Source organism: Crocodylus siamensis, chromosome 10 (assembly GCF_052110815.1).
Source record: "Crocodylus siamensis isolate JL-2025a chromosome 10, ASM5211081v1, whole genome shotgun sequence".
In the NCBI taxonomy this organism is placed as follows: domain Eukaryota; kingdom Metazoa; phylum Chordata; order Crocodylia; family Crocodylidae; genus Crocodylus; species Crocodylus siamensis.
In genome coordinates, this window is record NC_143404.1 from 41,817,800 (window position 1) to 41,830,741 (window position 12,942).

The 12,942-nt window shown below is 45.1% G+C and overlaps 1 protein-coding gene across 1 annotated transcript in view; it reads right to left on the bottom strand.

Moving 5' to 3' along the window:
• Positions 1-5,297: 5,297 nt before the first annotated feature.
• Positions 5,298-12,942, bottom strand: part of RBM39 (RNA binding motif protein 39) — a 47,992-nt gene continuing 40,347 nt past the window's right edge. Inside the window, exons 15-17 of the mRNA XM_090020981.1 lie at positions 10,330-10,435; positions 6,402-6,480; positions 5,298-6,306 (exon numbers count right to left, since the gene is read on the bottom strand). Of these exons, the coding sequence (XP_089877107.1) occupies positions 6,206-6,306; positions 6,402-6,480; positions 10,330-10,435 (286 nt within the window). The 3' untranslated portion in view covers positions 5,298-6,205. The remainder of the gene's footprint in view (positions 6,307-6,401; positions 6,481-10,329; positions 10,436-12,942) is intronic.

Below are 12,942 nucleotides of genomic sequence, written 5' to 3' on the forward strand. Positions count from 1 at the left end.
CAAAGATGAGGCAACTCACCATTGTGCCAAGGCTGCACATGCTCAGTAAGAACACCTGGAGCCCTCTGGAACAGGACTGACATTGCCTGGACAGGCCCTCCCCACAGGAGATCAGAGGTCACATAAAAGGGGTAGTGAAGACTAATTCCTTGGGACGCCCTTTCCATCTGGACCAGCACCATGCCACACTACCTATCCACCCAGAGGCCCTGTCGGTGACCCCCGTCTGGACAACACCTACTGGACAAAGACCCCTTTCCGCCTTGATAGGTAGCTATCACTCCCCACCCTCTCTTCAACCAAGGACTTGGACTCTTCTTTTCCCTACCTGGACTCCAGCCCTTCCACTGAGTCTCTTTCTCCTGCTGCCATTGTCAGTGCGTGCGCATGTGTATGCGTGTGTGCATGTGTGAACCAATAATTTCATGAGGCTGTGTACTGTGTTGTCTGTTTAATAAAACTGTTATTTGGACCCCTAAGTTGGGTTTTGATTTACTATGGTTCGGCCCTACTCCAATCTCTGCTCCTTGCCTCTCTAACTTCTGTCATTTTTCCCTCCGCTGCTTCTGGCTCACTGCCACCTCCAACACCTGTCTTGAGCTCCTCTCTGCCTCCAAAGCCCCTGTTTTTTTGCCACTGTCTTATCTCCACTGCCTTTTCCTTTTCTCCCAAGCAGCCAGGTTTCTGCCTCAGTTTCTTTCCTGGCTGTCTCCTCCTTGCCACCATTATCTACGCCCCCCCCCCCCCAAAAAAAAAAATCTCCGCTGTCTGCCTCAGTTTTCAGCCCCAAACTCCCAGGTTTCTCTCTCTCTCTCTCCCCTGGCTGTCTCCTCCTTGCCCCCAGGCTTTTTTTTTCTTCTTTCCCTTGCACCAGTGACCTTGAGTAACCCTGGGGTCACTTGACCTTAAGTAAACCCAAGCCTCATTTCCTCAGCCAGCTTTTCTTTAGTCCACTGGTTCTAATCCCAGTTCTGGCAACTTTCACTCTCTACACTTTAACTCTCTCACCTTAACCCTTTCCCCAAGTATCTCAGGTAACCCAAGCACACACATACACACTGTACCATCCAAGTTAGGAACTTACCTATGTGTACGTATAGGTGATATATACATAATGTCATTGTGTGCATGATATACAAGTTAGTGATCCGTGTCTAACTTTTGAGGTGTATAGTGTATGCATTTGAATTGGTGATAGGTATGCATGTGCCTAGACTGGTTTGGATGTGTATGTGTATGTTGGTAGTGTGTGTGTATGCACCTAATTGCTTTGTGTGTTTATAGATGTGCAATTGTGTCACACCCTCCCGTCTAACAGTGCAATATTGAGATCCTGAGAGCTGGCCTGACCCCACAGGGCAACAGGCTGAGGAAGAACAAGGGCAAGGGGGTGCTGCCTCCTGGGATTCAGCAACATCACCATGATGGCAAAGTGTTTCACATCTTTGCCCCAGCTGATCTGCTTTCAGTGGTGCTGGTAGGTAACATACCTAGGAACATCCACCACTTCAAAATGATCCTACACTACACTACCCACCCACTTTTGGGTTGAGCGTGGGGATCCCACCTTATCCCCCTCCTCATCAGGCAGAGGCATAATAACAAGAGGAGCTGAGCCACCTGCCCCCACAACTTCCTCCGAAGTGCCTTCCAGAGGAGATCTGCCTCTAGGGGAATTTTAAGCCGCATGGGTGACTGGTGCCTTGAATCACACATGCCCCACCCCCAACATGAGTCAGTGACTGGGGGGATCCCTTGACAGCTGATTTCATTGACTGGCCACTGGGGGGCGGGGGGGACTCCCCCCAGTCTCACCAAAAAGTGGCTGCATCACTTCTGGAAGTCCTGTGGCCACTTCTGGAAGTGGCATGGCTGCTTTTGCTGATGGCATTGCTCCCGGACCAGCATTCATGAGGCCGGGGGGGGGAGGGGAGGAGCACCAGCACTCCTGCCTGCTCCCCTGTCCATTGCCTAAACAGGGAGCTCAGCCTGACAGGGGTTGCACCAACACTCTCAGGGGGTGCACATGCACCCCCATGCACGCCCTAGGCATTGCCACTGTTGAGGGGTATGAAGCACAAATTCAGATTTCCCCTTCTTCCCCAGAATTTCCTTAGCTATGGCACTCAGCTCCTATGCTTTCAGATCCAGTTCCACCTACAGGAACTGGAAGGCTCACCTTGGGAACTGAAATTGGGGTGGAGACTGTCATGCTGTTGCTTGTTAGTAGTATTAATGGTGGTAGTGCAGGTGCAGGCACTATTACCACCTCCTTGCTCCCACTAGCAGCAGAGGACTCATCATTGCCAGGAAAGTTTGGGGCAGGGGGAACTTGCGTCTCTCCCTCTGATCCCTCTTCCTCCCCTGCCAGCAGACCTAGGTTTTCTGCATAATGATGACACACTGTCAGGGAAAACAAAGATTCCTCTTTTGTGGGGGGAATAATCAAGACAGACTAACAAGAACAAATAAGAGGATTTTGGGAGAAGAGTAAGTTGAAAGGAATGGATAGGGATAACAGTAGGGATCTCCACCTTTTCCACATATAAAAGATCCCCCCATCCTCCTCCATCTCAGTTGCTGTTTGCTGCAAGCCTTCTGAATCTCTGCAAATTTTAATGGATTTCAGACTGAAAATCAGATCGAATCAAATTGGCTAGTGAAGCTTCATAAGCCCTACTAATGATGTACCTCAACCAAGTTCTAGATCAACAAACAGGGCAAAAGTAGATTCTCCCTCTTATGCAGGGAACCAGTCCAGCTTGGTACTGATATACATGGAACCAGATACACCCATCTTCAGAGTACCTCTCTGGCTGCCACAGATTTGGAACAGGACACCTCAGCAGAGTAGATACCCTTAAATCATTAGTGGGAGATCAAAGACTTGTTTCTTACACCTAGTTTTTTGAATTGGTGGCACCCAGGTCATGCAGGAAACTCTGGATCTTCTGCTTCAGGCACAGGGATAGTACCTGCCAAGGTAATGTATAGTAAACCTCCCACTTAGCTGCTGGAGTGGGGAGGTCTTGGCTTTAATCTCACTTCATGGAAATGGGAGACTCCTCCCTGGCTTGTCCCTGGGGCCTTATGGCCGAGGGCAAGCAAAACTCAGGGGGAACCAAACCCCAAGCCTTTGGGCTTGGGCCTGCAAGTAGCATACTCCACCAAAAGTTTTGAAAACATTTGTAGCCCCGGATGTTGCCAGTAGTAGGGCCACATATGGTTCTGTAGAGTGCAACTGGAAGTTGTTTTCGCTAATTTGGCTTGGAATACAGAAAGTTAAAAACAAAAAAACCCCCACCCAATTCCCCCCCCCCCCCCTCATGATAGAGGCCTCAGTCCCAACCCCCACCACCAGACTTACCTGTGGGTAGCTGCTCTCCAGGCTGCCTGGCGGTCACGTACATGTGTACGTACACTTGGCAGCCCTGACTAACTGCCCTCCTCCTGCTTCCGCCAGCCTGCAAGGGAAAACTCCCAATTTCCCAGGTTTTTTTCTCCACAAAATAGGAAAATTCACATTTTACAATGACAAATGGCAACCCTGATCCCTGGTTAAGCCAGTACCGTATTTGTTGACTCCGAGTCAAAACAGAACTCCTCGTTTTTCCTTCCTTTGATCCTCCCATCCCATCTGTTATTATTCACCCAGTTATCAGTTAAAAAGAGTGCAATTGGTACAAACATATATTAACTTTTGATAAGCCCAAAAATAATGTTTGCTTAATTCTCAGTCAATGCAAGATATACTGAATTAAGCCCATCTTAAAAGTTGGGTCCACGTAACTTATTTTTAAACATGCAAAAAAAGGGTAACTGGTATCTTAAGGTACGAAGTCAGGAGCTTCTGCTACACAAGGCACATCTCCCCATGCATAAACCTATTACATGCAGTAAAATTAAATGGAATGTAGTTTTTGAAATGCAATAAAAGTCCAGCAAAATTAAATGCACTTATAAAAGTGCATAATTACTGCTTTTGCAGAATTGAAATGCTGCATACGTGCATATGGCATTTCATTTTGTCCAAAGAAAAATGTGAACTTTGGGTAACTTTTAACACAGAAATTGGGATTTAATTTTTTTTTTTTAAATCAGAGAAAAAAAGAAAAAAAAAAAAATCGGGATCCCTGATAATGAGGAAGATTCAGCTATATCCATCCATATTTATATTACACTTTCCAATGTCCCTGGCACTTTGTGGAAGAAATCTGCTGTTAAAAGGACAATCTACACCAGGGGTGGGCAAAATGCGGCCCAGGGGCTGGATGTGGCCTGCCTGGCCATTCTATCCAGCTCGTGGGGTCCCTAAAAAATTTAGAAAATTAACAGTTATCTGCCCTAGGCTGCCTGTCACGCAGCCCTCGGTGGCTTGCCAAAACTCAGTAAGCAACCCACTGTCCAAAATAATTGCCTGCCTCTGATCTATGCTGTGGCAGACTTTGGATAAGAATGAAAGACTGGAAGATCTTCATACTACACACTAGCAATGCACCCACCAAATTTTGGTATTTTCTTGTATATATATGCCTTTTTGCCTAAATCAGATCCCCCATCCCCTTCCTGCCCCAGACTTTTGGGGTGTGTAGATTAAGCAGGGAAGATGGTTTTCTGCTTTGGATAGAAGCACCCCACTTTGATTCCTGCTCTACAGTGCAGCAGTTGTGGTGTTACTATTCAGCTTGCTAAGTCTATTGACGTAATAGATTTTCACTCTACAGGTGTTAACTAACCATCTCTCCTTTTTAATGGTCTTGATAGTCCACTAATCAAGCTAACGTATACTAGGGCAATTTTGCTGCCTGGTTTCTCTCTTCCTATTTAATGTACCTGGGAATGTTTCAGATATCACAGATCCACCCATGGAGACCAGTCTTCAATAGCGACAGAATCATAGAATTACTCAAAATGAGGGTTGGAAAGGTCATCTAGTCCAACCCCCTGCTCAGAGCAGGACCATCCCCAATGCCAAGGCTTTGTCTACTCGAGTGACAGCGTTAGTTAAGTCAGAAAGGGAAGGCAAGTCAGCTGAAGATTAGGCTACTTATACAATCAGAATTCTCAGGAAAAAAATTATTTTCTCTTCCTACTGCCTTTCAAAAACAAGATGCATATTATACAATTTTGTGCTGTATGCAAACACAGCATGTGCTACAGAAAATACTTTTAGATTGTACTCATTTCCTAGCATGCAAAAGGACAATTTACCCCTATTTTTTTTTTTTTTTAACATTAGTTGCTGGCAGCTCTAAATCTGATGCAGAGCTGGAGGAAAAAAACAACTTTATCAGGAGGCCTTTTTAAGGGAATTTTATTTTTGAGCAGTTCTTACAAAGATTGTTGCAATATGAAAGTCATTTGTTTTGATAGAAATATTAAGCTGTCTTGTCAAACACACTGAAGTAACCCAAAATATATTTCAGAGCTCACAGAGCTTAAAAAGAGCAAAGATTATATGCAACCAGACAAAACATATTTCTGTATTTCCTACTTCTCCGAACATGTGCATACTATTTGCATGGAATTAAACTTATCTGGAAATTCAGAAATAGCTTTGTTTGGAACCTTAGACACACTGCACACAGTATTTACAAAGAAACTTACAGATACATTAATCAAAAGTTACCATCAAAAAACAACCCCCTTGAATCCTATTATCAATTATTCAGCATAAAAGCAAGCTGAGTGGCTGAACAAAATCAGCTTTCAGTAGCCTTCTGAGTTTTCAATTTATACAAAACACTAAACATGTCCCTTCATAAATTCTATCTCTGATATTAACCTTTAGCAGAACACCTACATTTACTGAAATGTAAAATGTAACTGTTGCATTAAAATAAAGGCTTGTGAAACTTGAAAAACGTCATTATTTCCTATCTGCCTTTTCCAGAAAAATGTGTTTCTATGAGCTACTTTTCATTTCCTAACAATCAACTCAGAAAATTTACAATTACAAGGCAGAACATGAAGTCAACAGCTTTGTATACAGTGGAAATGCTAGTTAGGGAAAATGAACACACGGCATTCCTGCTTACTTCATTTTATTTTTTTAAAGGTAACGGGAAGCGTAGACAAAATGACACTAAACCCTTTCCTTTAGTTTTATCTAAATAAAAGATAACTGTATTTTCCTCCAAAAAGAAAAAAAAGAAAAAAAAAGAAAAGAAAAAAGCACTATGTACAAAACTGACTACATCCATCTTCATCGTCGAACAGGAACCAGTAACTGGGTTGCAGTCATGGAATCAGGAAAAAGGCTGTGGTATGTCGGAAGAGGTACATATGCTGCTGTAATCATTTTACCTAGGCAAAAAAAAAATATGAACAGGTATTACAAATTTTTTTTTAAAAACACAAATCACTGGAGAAATTCAGTTTTTTAATAGGAATTTACTCACCTGCAAACCACCTTCCATGTAATGCATTTACAGCTGCAATTGCTGCAGCAATTGAGGGGCATTTCACATATACGTTGCCCTAAAAACACAAAAGCAAGGTTGCAATCTATTAACAGACAATTGTTTCTGCCAGTTGACTCCACATACATGTGGGGGTACCAGAATTAACAGCAGGGTTATTTTATGCTTCATATTTGGTAACTGCTATTGCAGAACTACTGCAAAGAGGTTCAATAATGCATGTAAATTTTTTTGGAGACAAGCATTACCTGATCAGAAAGTTAATTCTGTTTTCATACTAAATAATTCAGATGGATTTTACAAATCTGAGACCAAGACTAATACTCAAAGCAGAAGGAAGAGACTTCTAAAGGCAAGAACTGGTATACTGTTCCAAGTGGTTCAACTACTCTCAATTACCTTTCTGAGATTTTATGTACTTATTTTGTAAGCCAAACTATACTTATTTCATTAATATAATTCTATTACATTCTACTGCCAACATTTTCAAGCAGAAATACCACATTTTCAATTACACAATACTAGAAGCAGTGGGTGCTCAGTACCCATGAAAAATTAGCCCACCAAGGGCACCATAAATACTTAGTACCCTTAGAAAGCAAGACTGCTGGTATGCATGTCCACAGGTGTGTTCAGATACCTAACCTTACAGACAAACACTGAGATGGATGGGAAGGAAGAAGATGATCATGAAAAGATTTCGTGAGAAGTTCCTATTAACCACATACCTGCTGGAGTACCAACATTAATATCAGCAGGCAAATGCTCATGTCTGGGAACAAGAAGAGTGTGGCAGAGGGGGCCGCCCTTAGGGGCCAGAGAGAGGGCAGCCCACAGACCCCGGCACAAGGAGGGAGCCATGCAAGCCAGCACTGCGCCAGCTTTTCAAGCGGCTATCAATCAAGCTGGGTGGTGGCTGGCTGATGACATCTGCTGCTGTGGGAGATTAAAAAACCCCAGCAGAAGATGGGTGCAGGGGGGGAAGGTAGGAGGCAAGATGCCAAGCTCACCAGGGTGCTACCCAGCAGAGCAGAACTCCCACAACACTGTCCCGCTGGGGATGAGCAAGGGCAGTAGTAGGGAGCCAGATGAGGCCTCCCAATTCCAAGCTCCGTGGGAAGGGACTGGGGGTCAGTCACAACCCCTAGGACCTGGGCTGGGCAGTCAACCCTGAGTCTACAGTGGCACCACAGACACAGGCCCAGCGCAGAGACACAGGCAGGACCAAGGTTTAGGAGTGGAGAGAAGGCTATAACCACAAGCCTGCACTTCGAGGAGAGGTTGATGAGGCTGAGACCCAGCAGCAGAACACAAGAGGCTGGAGGTAGGAGATGGCACAGCAGCATGATGGCCCTCACAGTTGGCAAGTGGACAGGATGTAGGGGAGGCAGAGCCCTGGGACCAACTGCAACAAGCCAGTGAGTATTACCAACTCCAGCCCAGGGGCAAGAACACCACTAAACCCCTCCTTTCAGTTACAGTTCCATCAAGTCATGGCAGGCGAGTTGTGGGCTAGCCCAGGGAGTGGGGAGATGCTCACAACGCTGAGGGCACCACAAAGAGCTACTGCTTAAAGAGGTTAGATGACCTCTTTGTGCAATGGTCCCAAGAAGGTCTGGAAAGAGAAAATGACATGCTAGTCTTATCTGCATTAAGAAAACCTTGAGTTTTCCATTTAGTAAAATTACACATGTAGCTCAAAATACAAGGATAGTGCCACATTCTTTAACCAAAAAAAAAAAGTGTACCTTTACAAAAGCAAGTTTTGTGCATTTCACTTGGATGCTTACTGGATAAACATACAATTCACCTAACTGCATTACATCATGCTGGTCTCAATGTTCTGCCTACTGCTTACGCTGCAGTAAGCACCGGTTACCTATATAAACCACTTAAATAAGAATTATTTGGTACTACTACTTCCTGATATAGTTGTACTCTATTTAACTGCATAATTGGCAAATCTGATTAGGAACCACTTCAAGGCTTTTAAAAGCAGCTGACTTGGTCCTATCAATTTCAAGGCTGTTACTAGAGGCAGAAGGCCCTTAGAGCCAAACTATTCTTAGTGAGTCACAAAAATATTTATATTCTTTTTACCTAGACTGTAGTTAAGTAAAGTAATTAGCAGGGATCTTGGTTTTCTCAGATTAAAAAAAAACCAAACAAAAAACCAACCACCCAAATTCTGGGTTAAAAAAAATAAACAACTAACTTGAAATGCACATTTTCTGTGATCAAAATGAAACGCCACTATACACACAGATATGTATTGGTGGTGTTTCGTTCTAATTGCGGAAAAATGTGGATTTTGGGTTACATTTTTTAACCTGAAAATTAAGGGTTTGTTTTAAATCAAAAAATACCATGATCCCTGGTTATCAAGAGATCCTTTATAAAATACAAGCATTTTTAATAGGTAAACAGCATTCTCATATATACCAGAACTGAGTCAGAGGTAAGCAATTAGGATCTTTATCTGGCAGATGCCAAAGTCAATTCCCCAGTAATTTTGCTTAAAACTGTGAGATGAGAAGTCCTCTGAAGGAGATGCAGTGAGAATTCCACCATGATCACCTCAGCTGAATCAGTACAAAGACAGAATTCCAGAGCTGACATAACCATGATAAAAGCAGAATGGTTCCATGCCATCTCTCAGCAGTAATTACTGTAGGTTCTAGTGATTTTCAAACAAGAACCAAATTTGACAGATTAAATTTTGGCTTGGGTGGCTTTCATTTCATACCTCAAAGGAGGTAGCATTCATTTAGGTACTGCTCCTGATTTGGCTTTTAGTTCCTCATGAATAAGGGATCAAGAAGAGCCAACCCCAACAAAAGGATAAGGATATAATGATGGGATTAGGTGTCAAAGAATCGCATGACAGATGCCATGATGGGAAATGATGCAGAGGAGATTGATTTAAGAAAAAGAACTACATTAAAGATTTCTGGAATCTCCAATACTTCAGACTCATACCTTTCAACATAAAATAAGAGCATACAGGATACCAGGAAGGAGTGGAACCATCTACTTCAGTCCTTTTAGTGAGCTAAAAAAGGAAGAGTTCTGAATGGTAACAGAGACTGCCCACAGACAAGGCAGATGAGTCACACCGCCACATCAAAAACAGGCAGTTTGGGGGGAGGTGAACAGAAAGGGGACACAGGAGCAGCAAGATCAGGATCAGGTGTGGTACCTGCTAAGGAAACTGACTGGAGTCTGTCGGCAACAGGGGTGTTCCTCTATGCTTTGGCACTAAGGATTATATCTACATACAGATGCATGCTTCAGTATCCAGGAATTGTCACTGATGTGACTACTAGTTTTTGCTGCTGGCAATAATTATATAACTCCTTGATACTGGGAAGCTTGTTGGCCTAGCTCTCTCATGGTAAGGGTTGGATATCAAGCCTGGGGTTCGGGTTTAATTTTCTTTTTCAATTTGGAGATTCTCTTTTGAGGTATAAAGAATCTGGAATTGTTTCTGGCCCAGACTCAGCATCTCCTCAGCATTTTTTATCTTGGAGCCAGAAAATGAGGCACCTGAACTGGCTCAAACTCTAGATCCATTGTGAAAGATTTGAATGGATTCACCAGGATGGAATGGGATCTAAATCCACAATTTTTGGGGGGAGTTAAACTTTACTTTCTTTAAATTGAAGACGCATTTTCACAATATTTTAATGCAAACTTTTAGCAAATTTGTATGACTTTGCAGTTATAGGATGTTTTCAACAAACCTAAAATTATTTTAATAAAACTGCAGAACTATTCTTCTTTTTTCTGAATTTTGTTTGAATACTTTTTTCATTTTATTCACTTCAAAACATTTCTCTGTCCAGCAGCATGCTTACAAATCAAGTGTGCTAAAATTAGTTTGGTAGCTCAATGGGAACAGACATACCTGTGCTGAATTTTTGTCTACATAGATGTGAATAACTCCTCCATGTTTATTACATTCTTCAATCACATCATCCTTAATTTCTGTATCCCAGCCATCCTCTTCCTCACTGCAAAGCAAAAAATTGGATGGAACTTCATATATTTGATGTTGAGCCAGTAAACTCAACTTCCACATTTTAAAACCATGAACTAACATGTAACAATAAAAATGGAAGCAGACAATAGATTACCAGGAATCTGGGTTTTCAGTTTCCTGTGGAAAAAAACATGCATTTCCCCCTTTAGAGGAGGGAGAAAAATGTGCATTTCCTCTTTTGCAAACAGCTCTCTGCAGAATTCCAGCATCCAACAAGGAGCTGTGTGCAAAAAGGGCATAAAACCCTAAGCACTGTCTGGAGGGGGTAGGGCCCAAGAATCTGAGACCAGTCAGGGCTAGCTCAGACTCACTTTGTCTCCTGAAGCCTTTGGGTAAGTAGGGCCTGGGGAGCTGGGACCCTCTCCAGCAGAGCTGGGGGAGGCAGGGGGCCGTGAATGAGGGAGCCAGTGATTTCTTGGTCCCTGTGCAGTCCCTGGGCCCAATTTTGCAGGTTTTGAGGCCTGCTGACTGGCCCTGCAGGGAAGCAAAAGGAAGCCTGGTGACAGGCAGGGCAACTGGGAGGAAAAAGGAGGAAGAAGAATGCAGGAGGGGCCACCCCTGGGGGCCAGGCAAGGTCTGCCCCTGCCACTTTTTAGCTCGTGCCAAGCAGGGACTGCTGCCACCCACCCACTGCCTCCATGCGAGTCCCTGGCCTGCTGCAGTCTCCACCCAGCCCCGCTACCCCACTCTCTGCTCCTAGGTGCTTACAGCCCAGATTGGTCCCAGATGGCTGTAGCAGATGTGTCAAAGCACTTTGGCCCAGCAGTCCATGAACCAGGCTGGGCTAGTGCGGCAGAGCAGCTCCGAGATCTGCAGTGAGGGCAGACAACAGCAGCCCTGGCAGCCTGCAGGGGCCAGCCAGAACTGCAATCAGCCCACAGCTGTGAGCAGTGGCTCTACTCTACCAGGAAGTGCTGCATTACACTCACTGTTGCCATCTGAAACCATTTGGGCAGTGGGTGCCTGGGAGCAGGAGGGCAGAGGTAGTTGGGGTGACAACTTCGGTCGGCCAGAGACTCGCATAGGGGCAGCAGGTGAGTGGCAGTGGTCCCTGCACAGCAGGGACTAAAAAGGTGGTTGGGGACAGACCCCACCTGGCCTCATGGGTGGCCCCTGCTGTGCCCCCATGCCATCCCACCCTACCCCCCTTTCCTCTCCCTCCCACATGCCCTACCTGATGCCAGGCTTCCCTTAGTCAGGAGATAGCAGAATGCAGGACACGGGCACTGGCATGGGCAGGGACAGGGCACCAGCATGTAAGGGCTGTTCAGTACCACAAAGCAGCAAGGGGAATAGCGCATTTGGACCCATGTCCTAGTGCAGAGGGGGAGTTGCTCCCAGGAGGGAGTAAGAATGAGGCAGGCAGAGGCTGTGGGTCAGGAGGGAGGGATGCCAGCAGAACTGGGTGGGACTATGGCTTGGGAGCAAGGACCACCAGCATATTAGGGCTGCTCAGCACCACGAAGCAGTGAGGCACACAGTCACAGCTGGTTCCACATCCTGGTGAGTGAAGGGGGCAGGGGAAGCTCTAATTTCTCCGATTAAAAAAAAACCAAATCCAAATACCAGAATTCATAGGTATTTAGAATTTGTGTTATTATAATGATGATCGAGGCACCAGTAGACTTCCTAATTGTGTTAAAATTGCAAATATATCTGTGATACGGGGCAAGCCCAGGGCCGGGTCTCACATCAGCCCACCCACGTAAGTAGGGGGCAGTCTGCCCAGTCTTGCTTGCCATGACTTTGATCTTTAACTTGGTGTAAATGGGCAGACCCCTGCATTTTAAGACCCCGATGCCTAGGGGTTAGACATGGCTCCAACCTTCCCTTACCATGTCCCATGCCTTGTAGATAGCATCCAAAACAAGTTCTTAACCTCTGACCTAAACCTGGCTTCACCACATCTGAGGATTTACCAGGGTCTTGGCTTCTGGCCCAACTGCAGCCTCAGGAGTCTGTAGATTTACTTTGGCCCAACCATACATTATTGCTCCTGCTCTGGGGCCACTCTCCTGCCCTCTCTCCAGGTCATGTTACTGCCCCCTCTGGGGTCTTACACCCTTGTGGGGCTCAGGTGTTTGAAGACATACCTGTCCCCAAATCTGGGTGACCCACCAGGATGCGGGGGCTGGGGTATTAAAAGCAACTCTCCCTGCCTTTCACTGGGGAGGCAACTGGCCTGGCATTTCTGGGGAGCCACAGGTAGCTCCACCAGGCCACTCTTCCCCAGTAGGGTGCAGTTTTCAGTGATATCGAGGACCAGAAGCCTGCTGCCATCCCCATAGCTCCTGCCCTTACCTTCCAAGATGATCTGAGCCACAGCTCAGCCAGGTGAAGTTCCCCCAGCTGCCTAGATCTAAAATGGCCACCTTATCAGGGCTGGCCCACACCTACCAGCTGCCTGCTCCCAGCCTTAAAGTAGCAGGCACCCAAAAGTGCCCTGCCACGAACACAATGTTTTATTGATATTAACTG